The sequence below is a fragment of the Anarrhichthys ocellatus genome, unplaced genomic scaffold (genome assembly GCF_004355925.1).
Source record: "Anarrhichthys ocellatus isolate YVR2014 unplaced genomic scaffold, GSC_Weel_1.0 scaffold157, whole genome shotgun sequence".
Taxonomy (NCBI): domain Eukaryota; kingdom Metazoa; phylum Chordata; class Actinopteri; order Perciformes; family Anarhichadidae; genus Anarrhichthys; species Anarrhichthys ocellatus.
In genome coordinates this window covers 227,224-243,204 of record NW_022280187.1, presented here as the reverse complement: position 1 = coordinate 243,204, position 15,981 = coordinate 227,224, and the positions used below count along the sequence as shown (strand labels likewise).

The 15,981-nt window shown below is 41.5% G+C and overlaps 1 protein-coding gene across 6 annotated transcripts; it reads left to right on the top strand.

Moving 5' to 3' along the window:
- Positions 1 to 1,462: 1,462 nt before the first annotated feature.
- Positions 1,463 to 15,322, top strand: fam169b (family with sequence similarity 169 member B). 6 transcript variants are annotated; one of them, XM_031877982.1, is made up of 8 exons: positions 1,463 to 1,533; positions 2,217 to 2,360; positions 2,649 to 2,751; positions 2,828 to 2,913; positions 3,903 to 4,065; positions 5,262 to 5,444; positions 5,971 to 6,096; positions 14,427 to 15,322. In XM_031877982.1, the coding sequence occupies exons 2-8, from the start codon at positions 2,235 to 2,237 to the stop codon at positions 14,774 to 14,776; spliced, it is 1,137 nt and encodes a 378-aa protein (XP_031733842.1). In that variant the 5' UTR covers positions 1,463 to 1,533; positions 2,217 to 2,234; the 3' UTR covers positions 14,777 to 15,322. The 6 variants fall into 6 exon arrangements, with proteins under 6 accessions (XP_031733842.1, XP_031733839.1, XP_031733844.1 ...); XM_031877979.1 differs by having other exon boundaries at positions 5,262 to 5,489; XM_031877984.1 differs by lacking the exon at positions 14,427 to 15,322 and adding an exon at positions 8,998 to 12,072 and having other exon boundaries at positions 5,262 to 5,489.
- The last annotated feature ends 659 nt before the right edge of the window (positions 15,323 to 15,981 follow it).

Genomic DNA, 15,981 nt, shown 5'->3' with positions numbered 1-15,981 from the left:
GACCTCACTGTTCAGCAGTGGCGGAAGCAGTATTCAGATCTTTAACAATTACTTAAGTAAAAGTAGCAATACTGCAATGTAAAAAATACTATGTAACAAGTTTTCAACATTTTACTAAAGAAAAAGTATTGACATCAAAATGTGCTTAAAGAGCAAACTTTAAGAGTATTAATTACACAGAATGGCCCATTTCGTAGTAGTATGTACTGTATATGATATCAGTATAATTAGTGATGCATTATCACTTTGTTCATCACTTAAATGTTGCAACTGGTAAAGACTTTATTTGCTTTATACACTGCTGGGTATCTTAACCTACAATAATACATCATGATTTATTTGTTAATTATATTTTTGCCTTAATAATCTGGATCTACAAAGTAACTCAAGTTGTCATGTAAATGCAGTGAAGTAAAAGTACAATATTTGACCTTGAAATGTAGTAGAGTAGAACCATAAAGTAGCATAAAATGGAAATACTCATGTAAAGTACAAGTACCTTAAATTTGTATTTAAGTACAGTGCTTGAGTAAATGTACTGAGTTACTTTCCACCACTGCTGTTCAGTTTTATTGCACCCTTCATTGTTGTTGTCTGTGTAAGGACAGCAACTTTTTTAAATTAACTTTTCATTACGTTCTTTGTTGAGATGTTTCAGTGATCTAGGCTGCAATACATGAAAAGGAATATCCAGCATGTGTTAATACCTAACTTAAAACCTGCTACTGGGTCCTACCAGTTTGGACCCTCAAGCATCACCAGAAAAGATTTGAATCATCTCGAGAATATTTTTTGAGTGTAAATCTGATGTACGCATGATTCCAGTTTTGAAAACTGTAATGTGGAAATTTGAAACCTGTGGTGCGCATTCAATGATAATTGGCTATTCACTGAAGTAAGAGACATCTTGTGTCCAATAAAATTAAACACAAATATTTGCATATTCATTCTGGATTTTTCAATGACAGATATGGAGTTGATGTAATTGTAAGAACTTTTAATTTAGGCAACACTCTTTTTTCAACATTTCTTTTATAAGACACAATAACTGTTCCAGAGAGGGTATTTTAACATAGGCGTCAGGAACAAATTAGAACCAAAATTCCTTAACCCTTGATATTTAGAGATCCACAACTAAATCTTGAATATATTGATGCCTGCCATTACAATGTATTAACCACAAAATGCTGTTGAAGTGGATTTAGAATTTTTCGCTGGAAGTAATCATTTTGTCGTAACATAAATGTGGATGTGGAATGAATATTTCCACGTTTGTGTTTTTAGCAAATCGTATTTTGAAGTCTACCTCATGAGTTTCCGCTCATCTCTTCGCTAATGCTGGCGATCTTGACGAGCTTGCAGGGGGTCGCGGTGACGCCATGACGCTCTCGTGCCAGTGGATGGCGCTGCAGGGCAAAGAAAATAACCGTCAGGGTGGCCTCAAAGTGACATTTAGGGAAGTGCAGGTGGAGCAGAAAGCTGCTTCTGTCAACGTCGGCAACTCTGCTATTCTATAACGTATTCAGTCGTAAAGTAAGTCCATTGTTACCGTGACACCGTACTAAATTAGGCCCACAGTAACGCCATATGTTATGAAGTCGCTTTGCGAGGCCTTATGGGTATTGTTGTCCTTACATGTTGTGCTTGTTAGCATTGTTAAGTTAGCAGTTCAAAGTGCGACGCTGCGTATCAGTCATACAATTATGAACAGTCAGACTGTCACTTCAATGTTTCCGTGCACGTGAAGTCGCTTAAGGACGTCACATATCACTCGAACCACTTCTCTGATTTCAAATAGTTACCTTGCTAATACAGTCAAGTGGACTTTATTGAGGTAACTTTAAACGACTTTTAACGGAGAAACTAATCATCCATCCAACGTCCACTGTGGAAGTGTTGCCTGAAAGCTTATGTTTAGCTTGCTAATCCGCTCCACCTGCGTTGATTACTGTAATGTATGTACCGATCTTACCATAAGGAACTAACAGCTTGGCAAATGTCTAAATGTACCCGCTACTTGGTAGTCATCGTTTGCACAAGCAAGGCGACTTTAAATTGACAGGAGTTTTGACGTAGTATGGTGGAAAGACATTTTTTCGAGAAAACCTAACGAAATAGTCAGTTTATCCCCAATTGATAAGTAATTACATTCACGAAGCCGTTACTTGTTGATTATTTAAAGCCCTTGTAATAGCGTGTTACTATCCCATAAACAGTTGTGTTGTCGAGAGGCCATGTACCCCGTAGACCTTCCAGCCGTGGTCGACACTGACCTGACATCAGCATCTGAGGAGTACCTCTCCTCTTTGGAGTCAAGGCCTGATGATAACGAGTGGTTTCAATTATCACAGACTTCAAAGGTACCATAACACTTATAACAACCTTTTCCATAATGACCATTATGGTGTTTGTTTTTTTACTATTTCCAATTCAGTAAAGTAAATCTCTACAATATTAATATATTGATTACTTCTCAATTGAATTACTGATAACACTTGGGAGCATGGTGGAGGTGAACATTCTTGACACTGGTTAATCTTTTGGTTCCTGAAAGGTTTCCTCTGTAGTACAGCCATTCTGTTTGACATTAGGATGTTTTTGGAAACGAGTAGAGAGCTTTTGTTGAAGTTGTCTTCCTGTCAGCTCAGGTAGCGATAACAGCAAACCATGTGAGGCGGTTGCAGCTGTTTGAGGACGACCAACCCGACTGCCCACTGCTGGCTCTTCACCCTCCTGATGATCCAACACAAGGTTAGAGACTGAACTCAGTGTCCTTATCAGACACCCATGAAGACAAAAGACTAATGCTCTCTGCTCTACTTTCCAGTGGTGGCTTTATACCTGCATGAGACGTGGTGGCACGTGGACGACGTCTTACGCACTTCGAGCAACTCCAGAATTGGTTTGATTTCGGTAACTGATGTCAGCATTTAAAGTTACAGTTGGTGCAATGTGTGTGACTGAGAATGGCAATTGTACGGAAGCCGAGAGCAGCCGAGTTTGCAGTCATTTTTTTCTACTCCGGTATCCTCAAGATCCTTCGTCATCTTGGGATAACAAAGATGTTTTCTCACAATAATAAGTTAATTAACGAGGCAATTATCTTGTTCTTTTGAGAAAACAAATACTGTTATCCTGATTTAAAGTGATATTTTTAATTTTACGGCATTCAGTCATGCTTATTTGAGTATAATAGAGGAATGTACGGCCTGTTCCTGCCGACTTTCTTGGCTCCAGAATTTCGTATTAGAAGTTCAGAATAGCTGATTTACATGTTTATTTATGAGACATGACTCATTTTCTTAAAAACTTCTTTATAACATTATAATTTACTCTCGAACTTGAGATGAAGATTTCAAAAATATTGTGCGATTGGGATTCTTTTCTATTCATTAAACTACAGGCCTGTATTTGTGGTCGACAAGGTATGAGTTTACAATTTATACACAAATGTTTTACAACTCTGGAGTCGGATAAAATAGTGAAGTTGCTTATCATCGAGGTCATCCAAGGGTCAGTCAGGAAAATGTCAACTTCTAAGTAAACTCTAAAGAAAATGTGAAGTCAGCAACTTAATAGAATGATGAATCATGTTTTACAAAGTTTATGTTGGACTAAAGACACAGTTATGAGGTTGATGGCGCTGCACTGTAGCGGCTTGAGCTAATGCTAGCTTCGCAGAGTGATAGTTACTTTTTTTGTTGTTTTACCAGTTGACAGAGTTAAAGTTGTTTAGGCTATGAAACCAACAGTCGTGGCTTAAATTTTCATTTGCTGCTGCTTGTTTTATCGTTTTATCTGGCATATAAATCCCAGTTAAAATCTTAGCTCTTCTCGATTTTAAGGTTGCGATTTTGCCGTGCTGGTTGTTCTCATCGGTTCGGTGTCCATGTTTGGCCCAGGTGCAGTCGCTTATGGAGAGGGTGATTGTGTTCCTGCTCAGTCAGGTGGTGGAGAGGTCCTCCCAGGAGAAGGTGTTGTTCTCCCTGCACCCCCGCACCGAGAGCTGCAAACTGCTGTGGAGAGACGGCCAGGCGGTCGGCTTCTACACCATCAAACACAAAGGTAGGGTGGAGGAGGTTGCTCCTTCCTGCTCCTCTGTCACAGATGTATTTTTACATGTCAATTTCTAGCATTAAAATAAATTCCCAGGCAGCAACTTCCTGGTCTGAAAAGTGAAGCTAATGCAGAAGTGCCTTAAACCTGTATTCTTTCTACTGGCCATCAGGGGGCGACTCCTCTGGTTGTATATGAGGAAATGATTCTACTTCTCACTTGATTTATTACCTCAGTAAACATGAGTTTATGGTCTCAATCTCTAGTTTCAAGTCTTCTTTAATACAACATGATGTTCATTTAGTAAAGTATGGTCCATTTAGAGTCACATAAAATATAGGCACCTGAAATTGGATGTTTGCACGGCAAGTCTCAGAGCTTAACAAGTATCCATAGAGAACCTGCATCAATTACCACAGTGCCATTAGCAAGAAAAAATTATACTTTTTAAGAAATGTAATGATGTTAGATTCCAAAAATCAAATTGAAAACATTTTTGGGATCCGCGGTAACCCTGTTAAAACAGAGTAGGCTTGTAGCCTATCGCAGGTTGGTTAAGACTTCTATTAAGCACAAATCAACTGAATGGAAATAGATGCATCCACTAACCTAACCATAGCCATAATAGTCAGCATGCTAGTGATTAGCATATGCTAATTTAAAGGACTATCATAAACAGAAAGTTAAAATCAGTTTGGCTATATGTATAAGTATCATAGATCAAGCCCAGATGTTTATGTGGTGCTTTTTATTCTCAGCCCTCTTGTGTCTCTGGTGGTTGCACTAAAACCAAGATGGTGACGGCCAAAATGCCAAACTCAAGGCTTCAAAACCAATGGTTGAGGTCACGGTAACTACGTCCACTTATTAGATACAGTCTATGATTCCTCCTTACTTACAGGAATGGCGCATTCTGTCTCTAAAAAAAAGACAACTACTATATAAAGAGGTAATTATTACTTTTTAAATGTAAGTATATTCAATTCATTATTGTAGAAAAAAACATGCAGACCATAAATATGATCAAAAACATGGTTATGGTTCAGAAAAATGAAAGGACCATCATCAAAAGGTTTTGTGAATGTAATATTGGCCGTTATGAAAATTGTTAAACTCTTTTGTTGGATTGTGCTCTACTCTACAGTTGTATGTGTTATTTACTGTAATGATGTGCATTGGTTAAAACTGTAACTCACGTATTTCAGGCAGTCTGTGTGACGGCTGGAGCGGTCGCTGCTACCTGTTGCCTGCTCTGGACACGGTGCTGGTGAGGAGGAGCTGGAGGAGGAGAGGCCTCGGTCTTCAGATGCTGGCAGATTTCTGCTCCTCATTCTCCGCCGAGCAGTTTCTGGGAGTCAGCTCTCCATTATCACCCAGCATGGTGGCAGGTCAGCCAAGGTTCTCTTTTGTCCCCCGCAAAGCCCATTTATTCGGTAATTTACATTCTCGTTCTCTTCCTTCCTTCATTTTGTATTATCTAGATGACACTTTCGTCATATTTGGCAGATGAATGTATATTTCCTGTAATTTCTTTTGTCGTGATCCTGGCTGCATTGACGCCGTATGGTAATAATTAACAAAATTACTTGAAAATGTTCACATCCCCATGCACTCCAAGATGATTTATTCATGTTCCATGGCAGATCAAACACCTAAAAGTCACAACACTATAAAGATCAAGTAGTTTTTTTCCGCTGTGGCATTTTAATGTCAATTCCCTAACTATTTCCCCACAATGCCACAGAGATCCTCTGATAGTAATGACTATCTGAAAGCTGAGCGTAACAGTGTTTGATTTTTAAGAAGGCAGTGTGTGAATGCAGCACAGACACTCGCTCAAGCTCTTCTTTCTTTCTTTTAAATGAACTAATGCTATAGCAACCAGTTAACAGGTTGTGTCTCCTGTGTGCTCAGTGTGCAGGAGCTTTCTGCTGCAGCACAAGGAACATCTGGAGCATCTGTATGAGGTGGAGGCTCCAGGGGGCTGGACTCAACGACGGAACATCTGGCTCAGCATCCGGCTAGGTCGCTACTCCCTCGGTGCGGATTATATTTATTGAATTTTTTTAATTTCATTTAGATGCTTTTAAGAGTTTCACAGATTAGATGTCATACTGAAAAGCATAGTTTCACAAAGATTCCAATGTTTTTTTGAGCTTGTCTACATTTGGGCTGACAGTGCCTGCAAGCAAGTATGGATGTGGCTAACAGTGCTAGCTGCGCCATTCGGCTAGCCGCGCTAATGTTCTAGCCGCACTAATGTTCTAGCCGCACTAATGTTCTAGCCGCGCTAATGTGTTAGCAGCGCTAATGTGCTTGCTGCGCTAATGTGCTGGCTGCGCTAATGTCTAACAGTGCTACTGAGAGGCGTTTCTAATATTTATTCATATTGGATGGAAGAAATTCCTAAAAACCCTAAAATTGTAACCTTACTGAGTTAAACATTTATTGCAGGGCTGATGTATTACACTGCATTAGCTTGATCAAAGGTCAAATAAAGGTTTGATAAAGTAACAACAAAACTATATATAATATTTAAATGTATTAGCCTACTTTCACGTACACACCTACCGTTTGTCTTCTTGGTACTCAAACATCAAAAGGTTGATAATCAGTGTGATAGTCCTTGTACAGTTAAATGCACAAACATCACTATACATTCAATTTAAGAAGTAGTTGTACCTCATCTGTGTCACGTACATCAGTTGTCATTAAGCAGGACAGACTTCAACACAAATGGGACATTTCATGTCTATGATACAGTGATCATGGAGGCTACAGTAACTTTTTGACTCTGGTAAGAGAGGTGAGCTCTTACACTGCCTGACAAACAATAAAATAAATGGAAACCTTCTCAAGCATAAGCAAGCCCCTGACCAGACAAAATGTATTTCTGGTAGACTTCAACAATTCATATTTAGAAATAATTTATTATTACTACAATTCAAAGTCCCTTTCAAAGATATGTGCAGATCAAGCACCGTGCCATGTTCTTTTCTGAAGCTGACTTGAGACCAGGATTCAGAAACAGCATCAACATGCTGGTCCAAATGGATGGAGCCATGAACTTGAGGTGCTGGTCTACCGGTCTGCCTGTGGAGTCTCCTACAGCAGTGATTCTCAACTGGTGGGTCGCGACCCACTTTTGGGTCGCGGGCCTTTGCCTGACAAAAAAAAAATAAATGTGATTTTATTTTGAAGGGCATGTTTTATGCAGCGGCATTATTCCAGCATTTACGGCACTTTTTCAGCGGTGTAGGAAAAACACCGACCGGTGCGTTGTGAATCACATCACGTGATGCAGCTCAGCCAATCAAATATGGGTATTCTGACAAGTTTCCTGACTTGAGTGAGATGTACACACACCGTGACACACGGGGGAGAGACGAGGATACAGAGAGCAGAGCAGGACTGCTGAAGTGTGAGTTGTGAAAGTCAAATCATAGGACGATTTCCAAAAGAGAAAAATGGCCAGAGAGACCAGAGTCATTAGACTCTGACTGGACAGACTCATATAAGTGAATTCTTCCCACACTACTTTCTCTTTTTAGAAGATGAGAAAAATATAATGTTTTGGCTTTTTTACTTCACCCTGAATGAACTGAATTTAAAGCTGCAGATCAATTCAGTGAAAGTTATTTTTGTAAAATGAATTTTGTTATGTAATTTATTTTTTAATCCAGCCTTTATTTTACTTGAAATGAGAAGAACATTTATTTATGTATTTCTATGTATTATTTATAATCCATCCAGTTAAATTTGAAAAATGAGAATAATATTTGTTAAAATATAATTGATGTGTATTTTCTTTAGTCAGTTGTTTACTACACAGAGACATTACTACTACTAGACTTCTTGAATATATATATATCTATCTATATCTATATATCTATATATATCTATATCTATATATCTATATCTATATATATATATATCTATATATATCTATCTATATATATATCTATATATCTCTATCTATATATATATCTATATATCTCTATCTATATATATATCTATATATCTATATATATATCTATATATCTATATATATATCTATATATATATCTATCTATATATATATATATCTATCTATATCTCTATATATCTATCTATATCTCTATATATCTATATCTATCTATCTATCTATCTATCTATCTATCTAGATAGATAGATAGATAGATAGATAGATAGATAGATAGATATCATTTGGGTCGTGGGTCGCGGCTTGTCATTAAGGGGTGATGGTGGGTCCCACAGCCAGACCAGTTGAGAACCACTGTCCTAGAGGGTCACTGCAGACATCTTTGTCATGCCACTTAAGTTATGCACCTTAACTTTGCAAGTGCAAAGTCTATTGTTTGTTCACAGGTAAAGTTAAATCAGTTTGGCTAAGTAGCCAAACTGATTTAACTTTACCTGTGAACAAACAATCGACTCTGAGACCAAAGATTGTTCGTTAGATACACCCAAGCCAAATTATATCTAATGTTTAACCGCTACATAGTCGTCAATACCAGCGGAAAGTTTCAAAAAGACTTGCTTAGATAAGGCTGTTCTTGGCGGGTACTGTGAGCACTGACCCCCGGTGCTGGCGAGGCTTACTGCCGGTCCCGCTAGTGACACCTCACATCTCCCAAATTGTCAGAGCAAATTTTTAAGTAGACTGAATCTTTTCAAACCGACCACAGATTTGCACTTTAGTGCAAAGACTTGAGTCTTAGAGTGGAGTTGAAACATCAATGATGCAATAAAATCTTGAAAAGATTTTAGTGTTTAGAGAAACCAAAACACAGTAGTCCTGTAATAAATACCAGTTTACAATAATGCTCAGTTTTTATTGAATCTGTCAGAGGCATCCTTTCAGAGTGAGAAGTTTTGAGAATATACATGGTAACAAACACTAAACATTATGAGCTTCAACAAAGTGGAACTTTTTTTCAGGATGTAGTCCTGCAGCCTATGCCGATGATCTAGACTCTGGACCTCCCACCAGACCACCACCGTCCCTAAACACAAAACACACCCTGAAATCCAACCCTTCTCCATCTGCAGAGTCTCACGGAGAGAAGCCAGAGGAGGGAACACAAAGCAGTGCCAAACAAGTCAGGAGGACATGAGGTTATGCGGACACAGGCAACTTGTGCAACAGCAGGAACTGTTTTTACAGATAAAGTGGATGATCTATCCTCCTAAACTTAGATGACCTCTATTTATGGAATAAAGTTTACAGACCTTCTATAGACTGATGTATGGATAAATTTACTGTACAGCACAATATCCCAAAGCATGCAATAAACTATTTTAGTACAATAATACAAATTGTCTGTTTCCCTTTGATATTAAGATTTTATAACGGGCTGTATAAGTGTTCCTTCATTGGCATCTGTCACTTTCCTGTTACCTTTGTTTATTAGTACATGAAGTTTAGTGACCTCACACAATAGGCTCGTTCGAGATGAGCATCCTACGCAGAATCAATTACCAGCAATCAGCCCACAATGCATGCCGGTTAGATTTGTGTCCGACTTGATCCCAACTTGCTCTGACGTCATGCACACGTGGGCAACGATAACCTCACGAGAGCGAGGCAGCCGGAGATTTTAGAAGCCAGGCTCCGCAGTTGCTCTCCACTGACTGCATGACCCAGATCAGAGAGCTGATTGGCTCTTAGATTTGACAACAAACACCCTGTTTTGTAGAACATCCTAATTTTCTGTGTAATTGTAATATTCAGTGCTTGATGGTTGGCTATTAGTCTCAGGTTTAAAATCATATCTTGTGTGGTTGATAATAATAAAGCTTATTTATACAACACAATATCAAAACGAGCATCAAAGTGTTTCACCGGCCGACATAAAAAGAACAAAAGATAGCATACAATGCAGATACACAATAGTTTCCACATACATATATATTTACAAACACATGAATACATCCAAACGAGGTCTGCAAAATATAAGTAGCCTACAGATTGTTTCTTTGACTTCCTGTTTATTCTTTGAAGGCGGCTGAAAACTGTCCGACTCAACTGCAGGTTTTTTTCCAACGCTCCCTGCTGCTACCTGCTGCTATTAACAGGTCTAATCAGAAAAAACTACAAACACCCGTGTGGCTGTGCAAGGCCTTTTTCACTTGCTTCACTTGATGAAGCTAAACATAAGACTCACTGTATCAATCAAAGCATGCATACATAATATGTGCAGCGGGGAAAGTAGCCCACTATGTCTTTGTAGCTTTGAGATGTTGAATCACTTGGTCCCATGATTGTCAATGTCTCTGCATCTTAAAGGAATAGTTTGACATTTTGGCTTCATGCAGGAAGTGATACAGGAACAAATTTCCTCATATTTTTTTTCCGTATTCCACATATTTGTTCTTATTTTGTTAGTACCCATTGATTTCTGGGATTTACCAATATTTTTTTAGTTTTGCTCTTTTCTTAGGTAAGACAACATTTTACGAGTGGCGAGGGCACTCTTACCAATATAAGAAAAAAAACATCTTGTTTTAACAGCCTACAATCAACAATCAAGTTTACATTATTATACATTTTAGAGTGATTATAATGATTGGATTATTAAAGAAATACTTTTGGTGATCCCATTAAGACGATGAAATAATATAGCGTGCGTTCAGCTTCTGAATGGCTTACGTTCTGCTCTTAGATGCTTTTTGATTTTCCTGTACCACCAGTACTCACGCTCTGGAACATTACATGTTGACTTTGTTTAAGTTCATTTAACAAAACCCCAATGTCACCACTGCGGAAGTTCTTCTTGTTCTTACAACTTTTTGGTGGCATCTTTCCAAGTCTTGGCAAGAGTATTTGCACACGGCACAACAGCAGCCCGTACATAGTGTTTAGGGGCGTCACCTATGATAATAATTAACAATCAGCCACACGCCTCAAATTTATCATTTAGCACACCAGGAGCAGATTTGGATGGTTAAGAACGTTTGGTGTATCTTTAATCAGTAGCGCCCGAGATCAAAAAGGGGCCAATGGCATGCCACTGTGTTCAGCGGCATACACCGATGTCTGGAGTGGCCTGCCACTGTGTTCAGCGGCATACACCGATGTCTGGAGTGGCATGCCACGGTGTTCAGCGGCATACACCGATGTCTGGAGTTGCATGCCACTGTGTTCAGCGGCATACACCGATGTCTGGAGTGGCATGCCACGGTGTTCAGCGGCATATACCGATGTCTGGAGTGGCCTGCCAATGTGTTCAGTGGCATATACCGATGTCTGGAGTGGCATGCCACTGTGTTCAGCGGCATATACCGATGTCTGGAGTGGCATGCCACTGTGTTCAGCGGCATATACCGATGTCTGGAGTGGCCTGCCACGGTGTTCAGCGGCATATACCGATGTCTGGAGTGGCCTGCCACGGTGTTCAGCGGCATATACCGATGTCTGGAGTGGCATGCCACTGTGTTCAGCGACATACACCGATGTCTGGAGTGGCATGCCATGGTGTTCAGCGGCATAAACCGATGTCTGGAGTGGCATGACATGGTGTTCAGCGGCATATACCGATGTCTGGAGTGGCATGCCACTGTGTTCAGCGGCATATACCGATGTCTGGAGTGGCATGCCACTGTGTTCAGCGACATACACCGATGTCTGGAGTGGCATGCCATGGTGTTCAGCGGCATATACCGATGTCTGGAGTGGCCTACCACTGTGTTCAGCGGCATATACTGATGTCTGGAGTGGCATGCCACTGTGTTCAGCGGCATATACCGATGTCTGGAGTGGTACGCCATGGTGTTCAGCAACATATACCCCTGAAGTGGTATATCCAAACTCAACACTAGGGTCTCATTGGACGAGGGCCATAGGCACCACAGGGGACTCCTTATGTTACGGCCCTGTCATCACTCAGGCTATAAAAATCAGCACTACCTAGATCTCGGAGCCATCCCACACAATTCGATTCGCATGAATAGGCTCCATGTTTCAGGTTAAACTTAAATGATATAACTCATCAAACCCGACACTCGGGAATGATCAGCCTCACGTGACTTGAGTGAAATGATGATAAATGATGTAAAAAGTGTTTCGTCTCTCCAACTCTCTCCGACTTTAATTGTATCTATGATAAAAATGATTGAGGGAAATATCAGATCATGAAAAGACAAATCTTTCTAATAAATGAAGAAAGTTGTTTGTGGTCCTTTTGTTGTTCAGACCTACAATGAACATATTAATGAACATATTAAACTAGATGGTGAATCATTTTCACCAGATGGTGAATGTGCGACAGCGTCGCACATTTTATGGCTGGGAATGTGTTTCATTTTAACTGAGCATCTTGGTGTTTGGAGCTATGCTACGTTAACCTGAGGACACCATAGCACGGCAGGACGGTGCTTTTGAAAACTTTAGGAGAAACCCGAGTGGATCTACAGATCAATGAACATGTTCGCAGGGAAACGGAGCTCCACAACCGCAGACCGGCTGCGCGGTCGGGGCCGGCGGAGGTGGGTTCCCGGCCGGCCGGTGCGACTGAATCAACAGGCCGCAGCTTACCGGTGCGACAGAACGCTGGCCGGTACGACCGAACGTGTCCTTGTGTGTCCTTATCCTGCATGTTGTATGAATGTTAGCTAGAGTCCTGGTTGATGGGCAGGGAGCATGGGTGGCACCTTGAATGGGTGAATGACGACATGTAGTGTTAAAGCGCTTTGAGTGGTCGGGAGACTAGAAAAGTCTATACAAGTAGAGTTTACCTGCCTACTCCAATATATAACCCACAGTGCCAAAAAACATATACTAAAGAACAAAACGTAATTAAACTAAACAAATATCAAAAGAAAAAGCTATCTTAGATAAGCAAACATCTAGAATAATGAAAGAATAACATTGGAACAACATCATTAAAGAATACTTGTGAATAAAATAACTAAATACTATCATCAAATTAGTTGCTCCTACAGTTAGTTTACCACAGAGCTAACTTCCTGGTTGGATTAGACAAATAAACATCGAATAAATAGTTCGGAAATTAGTGTTTGTAGATTATTTCTCTGTTGTAACAATGCTTCTTGGCAATACATCTTATACCGTTGGAAAGCCTGTTTAGTTACCTTTTAAACGGTACCCCATTTGTAAGGAACGTACATTTCTGGGATGAGCAGCACAGCTGAGTATGTGGGTTGCGCCCATGAAAAATTTGCCAAATCTTCTCTGCCAATGCCAAACAGCTTATTCTGCTGTTGCTATTGACCGTCAGGCCCGTTTGCGCTGGTGTCGGCAACACCTGCACTGGAACCTGAACATGTGGAGGAACGTTATGTTCAGCGATGAGTCCAGATTCTGCCTAAGGATGTTGGATCGTAGGGTCAAAGAGTGGAGAAGACGGGGAGAACACTATGCTGATTGCTGCACCGATAGAGTAACACCTTTTGGTGGAGGCAGTGTGATGGTGTGGGGCGGCATCTCCATCACTGGAAAAACGAGGCTCGTCTTCATTGGAGGCAATCTCAATGCAGAGAGATATCGAGATGAGATTCTGCAACCAGTGGCAATCCCATTTCTCCACAGTCTGGGACCGAAATCCATCCTCTAAGATGAAGACGCTCGCCCCCCAGAGCGGGGTTTATCAGAGACTACCTCCAGAATTTGGGAGTAGAGAGGATGGAATGGCCTGCCAACAGTCCTGGCCTCAACCCAACTGAACACTTGTGGGACCAGCTGTTCATGCCAGAGTGACCAACACAACTACGTTGGCTGACTTGCGACAAATCCTGCTTGAGGAGTGGAATGCCATCCCACAGCAGTGTGTGAGCAGGCTGGTGACCAGCCTGAGGAGGAGGTGCCAGGCTGTTGTGGCTGTGTATGGTTCTTCCACATGCTACCGAGGCTCCTGTTTAAATGAATAAATTGTAAAATTGCCAATATGTCTTGTTTCTTCCTTGTTACTGATAGACTTCAATCATCCAATCCACCAAACAACACCAAACAAGAGTCAATAGCAACAGCAGAATAAGCTGTTTGGCATTGGCAGAGAAGATTTGGCAAATTTTTCATGGGCACAACCCACATACTCAGCTGTGCTGCTCATCCCAGAAATGCATGTTCCTTACAAATGGGGCACTGTTTGAAAGGTAAATAAACAGACTTTCCAACGGTATAACATTTATTGCCAAGAAGCATTGTTACAACAGAGAAATAATCTACGAACACTAATTTCCGAACTTTTTGTTCAATGTTTACATCACCCTAACCCCATCATTTGATTTGTTCCATCATGTGTTTTTCTGATTGCTTGTGTTTTCTTAAGTTGCTGAGCTATCAGAGCTATCTGTGAGTCTTAAATTCCTCTAACCTCATTGGCTTTGATGCAGTTGTTCTGTCCGTACAGAGGTGGAAGCTAAAGGGGAGTCCGACCGTCTGTCTGAGGAGCAGCTGTCACTGATGGTGAACAAGGCTGAGCTGCTGAAGATTACCGACAAGCACCGACCCAGTGGGACCTGGGCCTTCTGGTACCCTGAGTCCCAAATGGACCAAACGGAGCAGGATGTACGGCTGAAGACCAGAGGAAACGGTCCTTTCATATGCGAGTCTGTGTTAACATGCTATTTCTACTGCTTAGCTGCTCCCACATATTTACCACTGAAAACAGAAAACAGTGCATGTGCATCCAGCACGCCCTTATTGCACATTAAAAGCAGAGTGTTTGAGCCGTGCTTAAGCCTCAGGCTACTCATTTAGAGCCAGTAGTCTTAAGTGGATCTTTGTTAGGGGATGCAACAGTAAAAGATTTGATCAGAGATCTTTAATTCGTTTTCATATGATGGGCCTGTTTTTCAAAGCCAGAGAGTCCTTTTATGTTTTCATGACCCTCACATTGAGCAAGCTTGTCCCCGTGTTGACCTCCATGGCAGTGAATGAAATGAAATTTGAAATCCGGTCCCACAGTTTCACAAGTGGCCTCTAATGTCAGGCCGAGGGGCAGATCCGGGACTCAATCGCAGATAAGACACGAGGTGAAGTTCAAAACTCAGGAATCTTTACTTGAAAAAGGGTCAAAAACAAACTCAAAGCGACTCCAACGGAGCGGGCAAAAATATCCAACAAAACAAAAGAAGGGCAAAGGTACACATCAAGAGGGAACTCTGGAACACCGATCAAACACGAGGAAGGCACAGAACGAACAGCCAGTGAACAAACAAGGACGATCTAACAACCAGAACAGGGAAAGCAGGGGAGTATGTGTGTGGGGTGATGAGGAGATTGAAGGCAGCTGGGTGGACTGGGCAGGTGAGTGGGATGAGTGTAATCAGGGGAAGCACACACACACAGAAACACAGACATGAGGAAGCTAACGGGATGTTACAGTCCCCCCCCCAGAGCCGGCTCCAGACAGCCCAGGTTGGTCTGGGTGGCGCTTGTAGAAATCCCTAATGAGGGAAGGGTCCATAATGTTCTTGGGGGGGACCCAGCACCTCTCCTCTGGTCTGTATCCCTTCCAGTCGACTAGGAATTGGCGACCTCAACCTCTGGAGCGGACCCCCAGCAACCGTTTGACGGTGTAGACTGGGCCGCCGTCAATGACCCGGGGGGTTGGAGGGGGTTTGGAGGCGGGAACCAGTGGGCTGGTCCTTACTGGCTTAACCTTGGAGACATGGAAGGTAGGATGGACCCTCATGGTCCTGGGAAGTTTTAACTGGACCGCCGCGGGGTTAATCACCTTGGTGACAGGGAAGGGGCTGATGAATCTCGTCTCATCTCCTGATTGTAACGCTCCGTCTGACCGTTGGACTGGGGGTGGAACCCAGAAGAGAGGCTGGATGTAGCCCCAAGTTGTCTGCAGAACTCCTTCCAGAAGCCGGCCGTAAACTGGGGCCCTCGGTCGGAAACCACATCCTGTGACAGACCGTGAAGGCGAAAGACCTGGGAGAGCATAATTGCTGCTG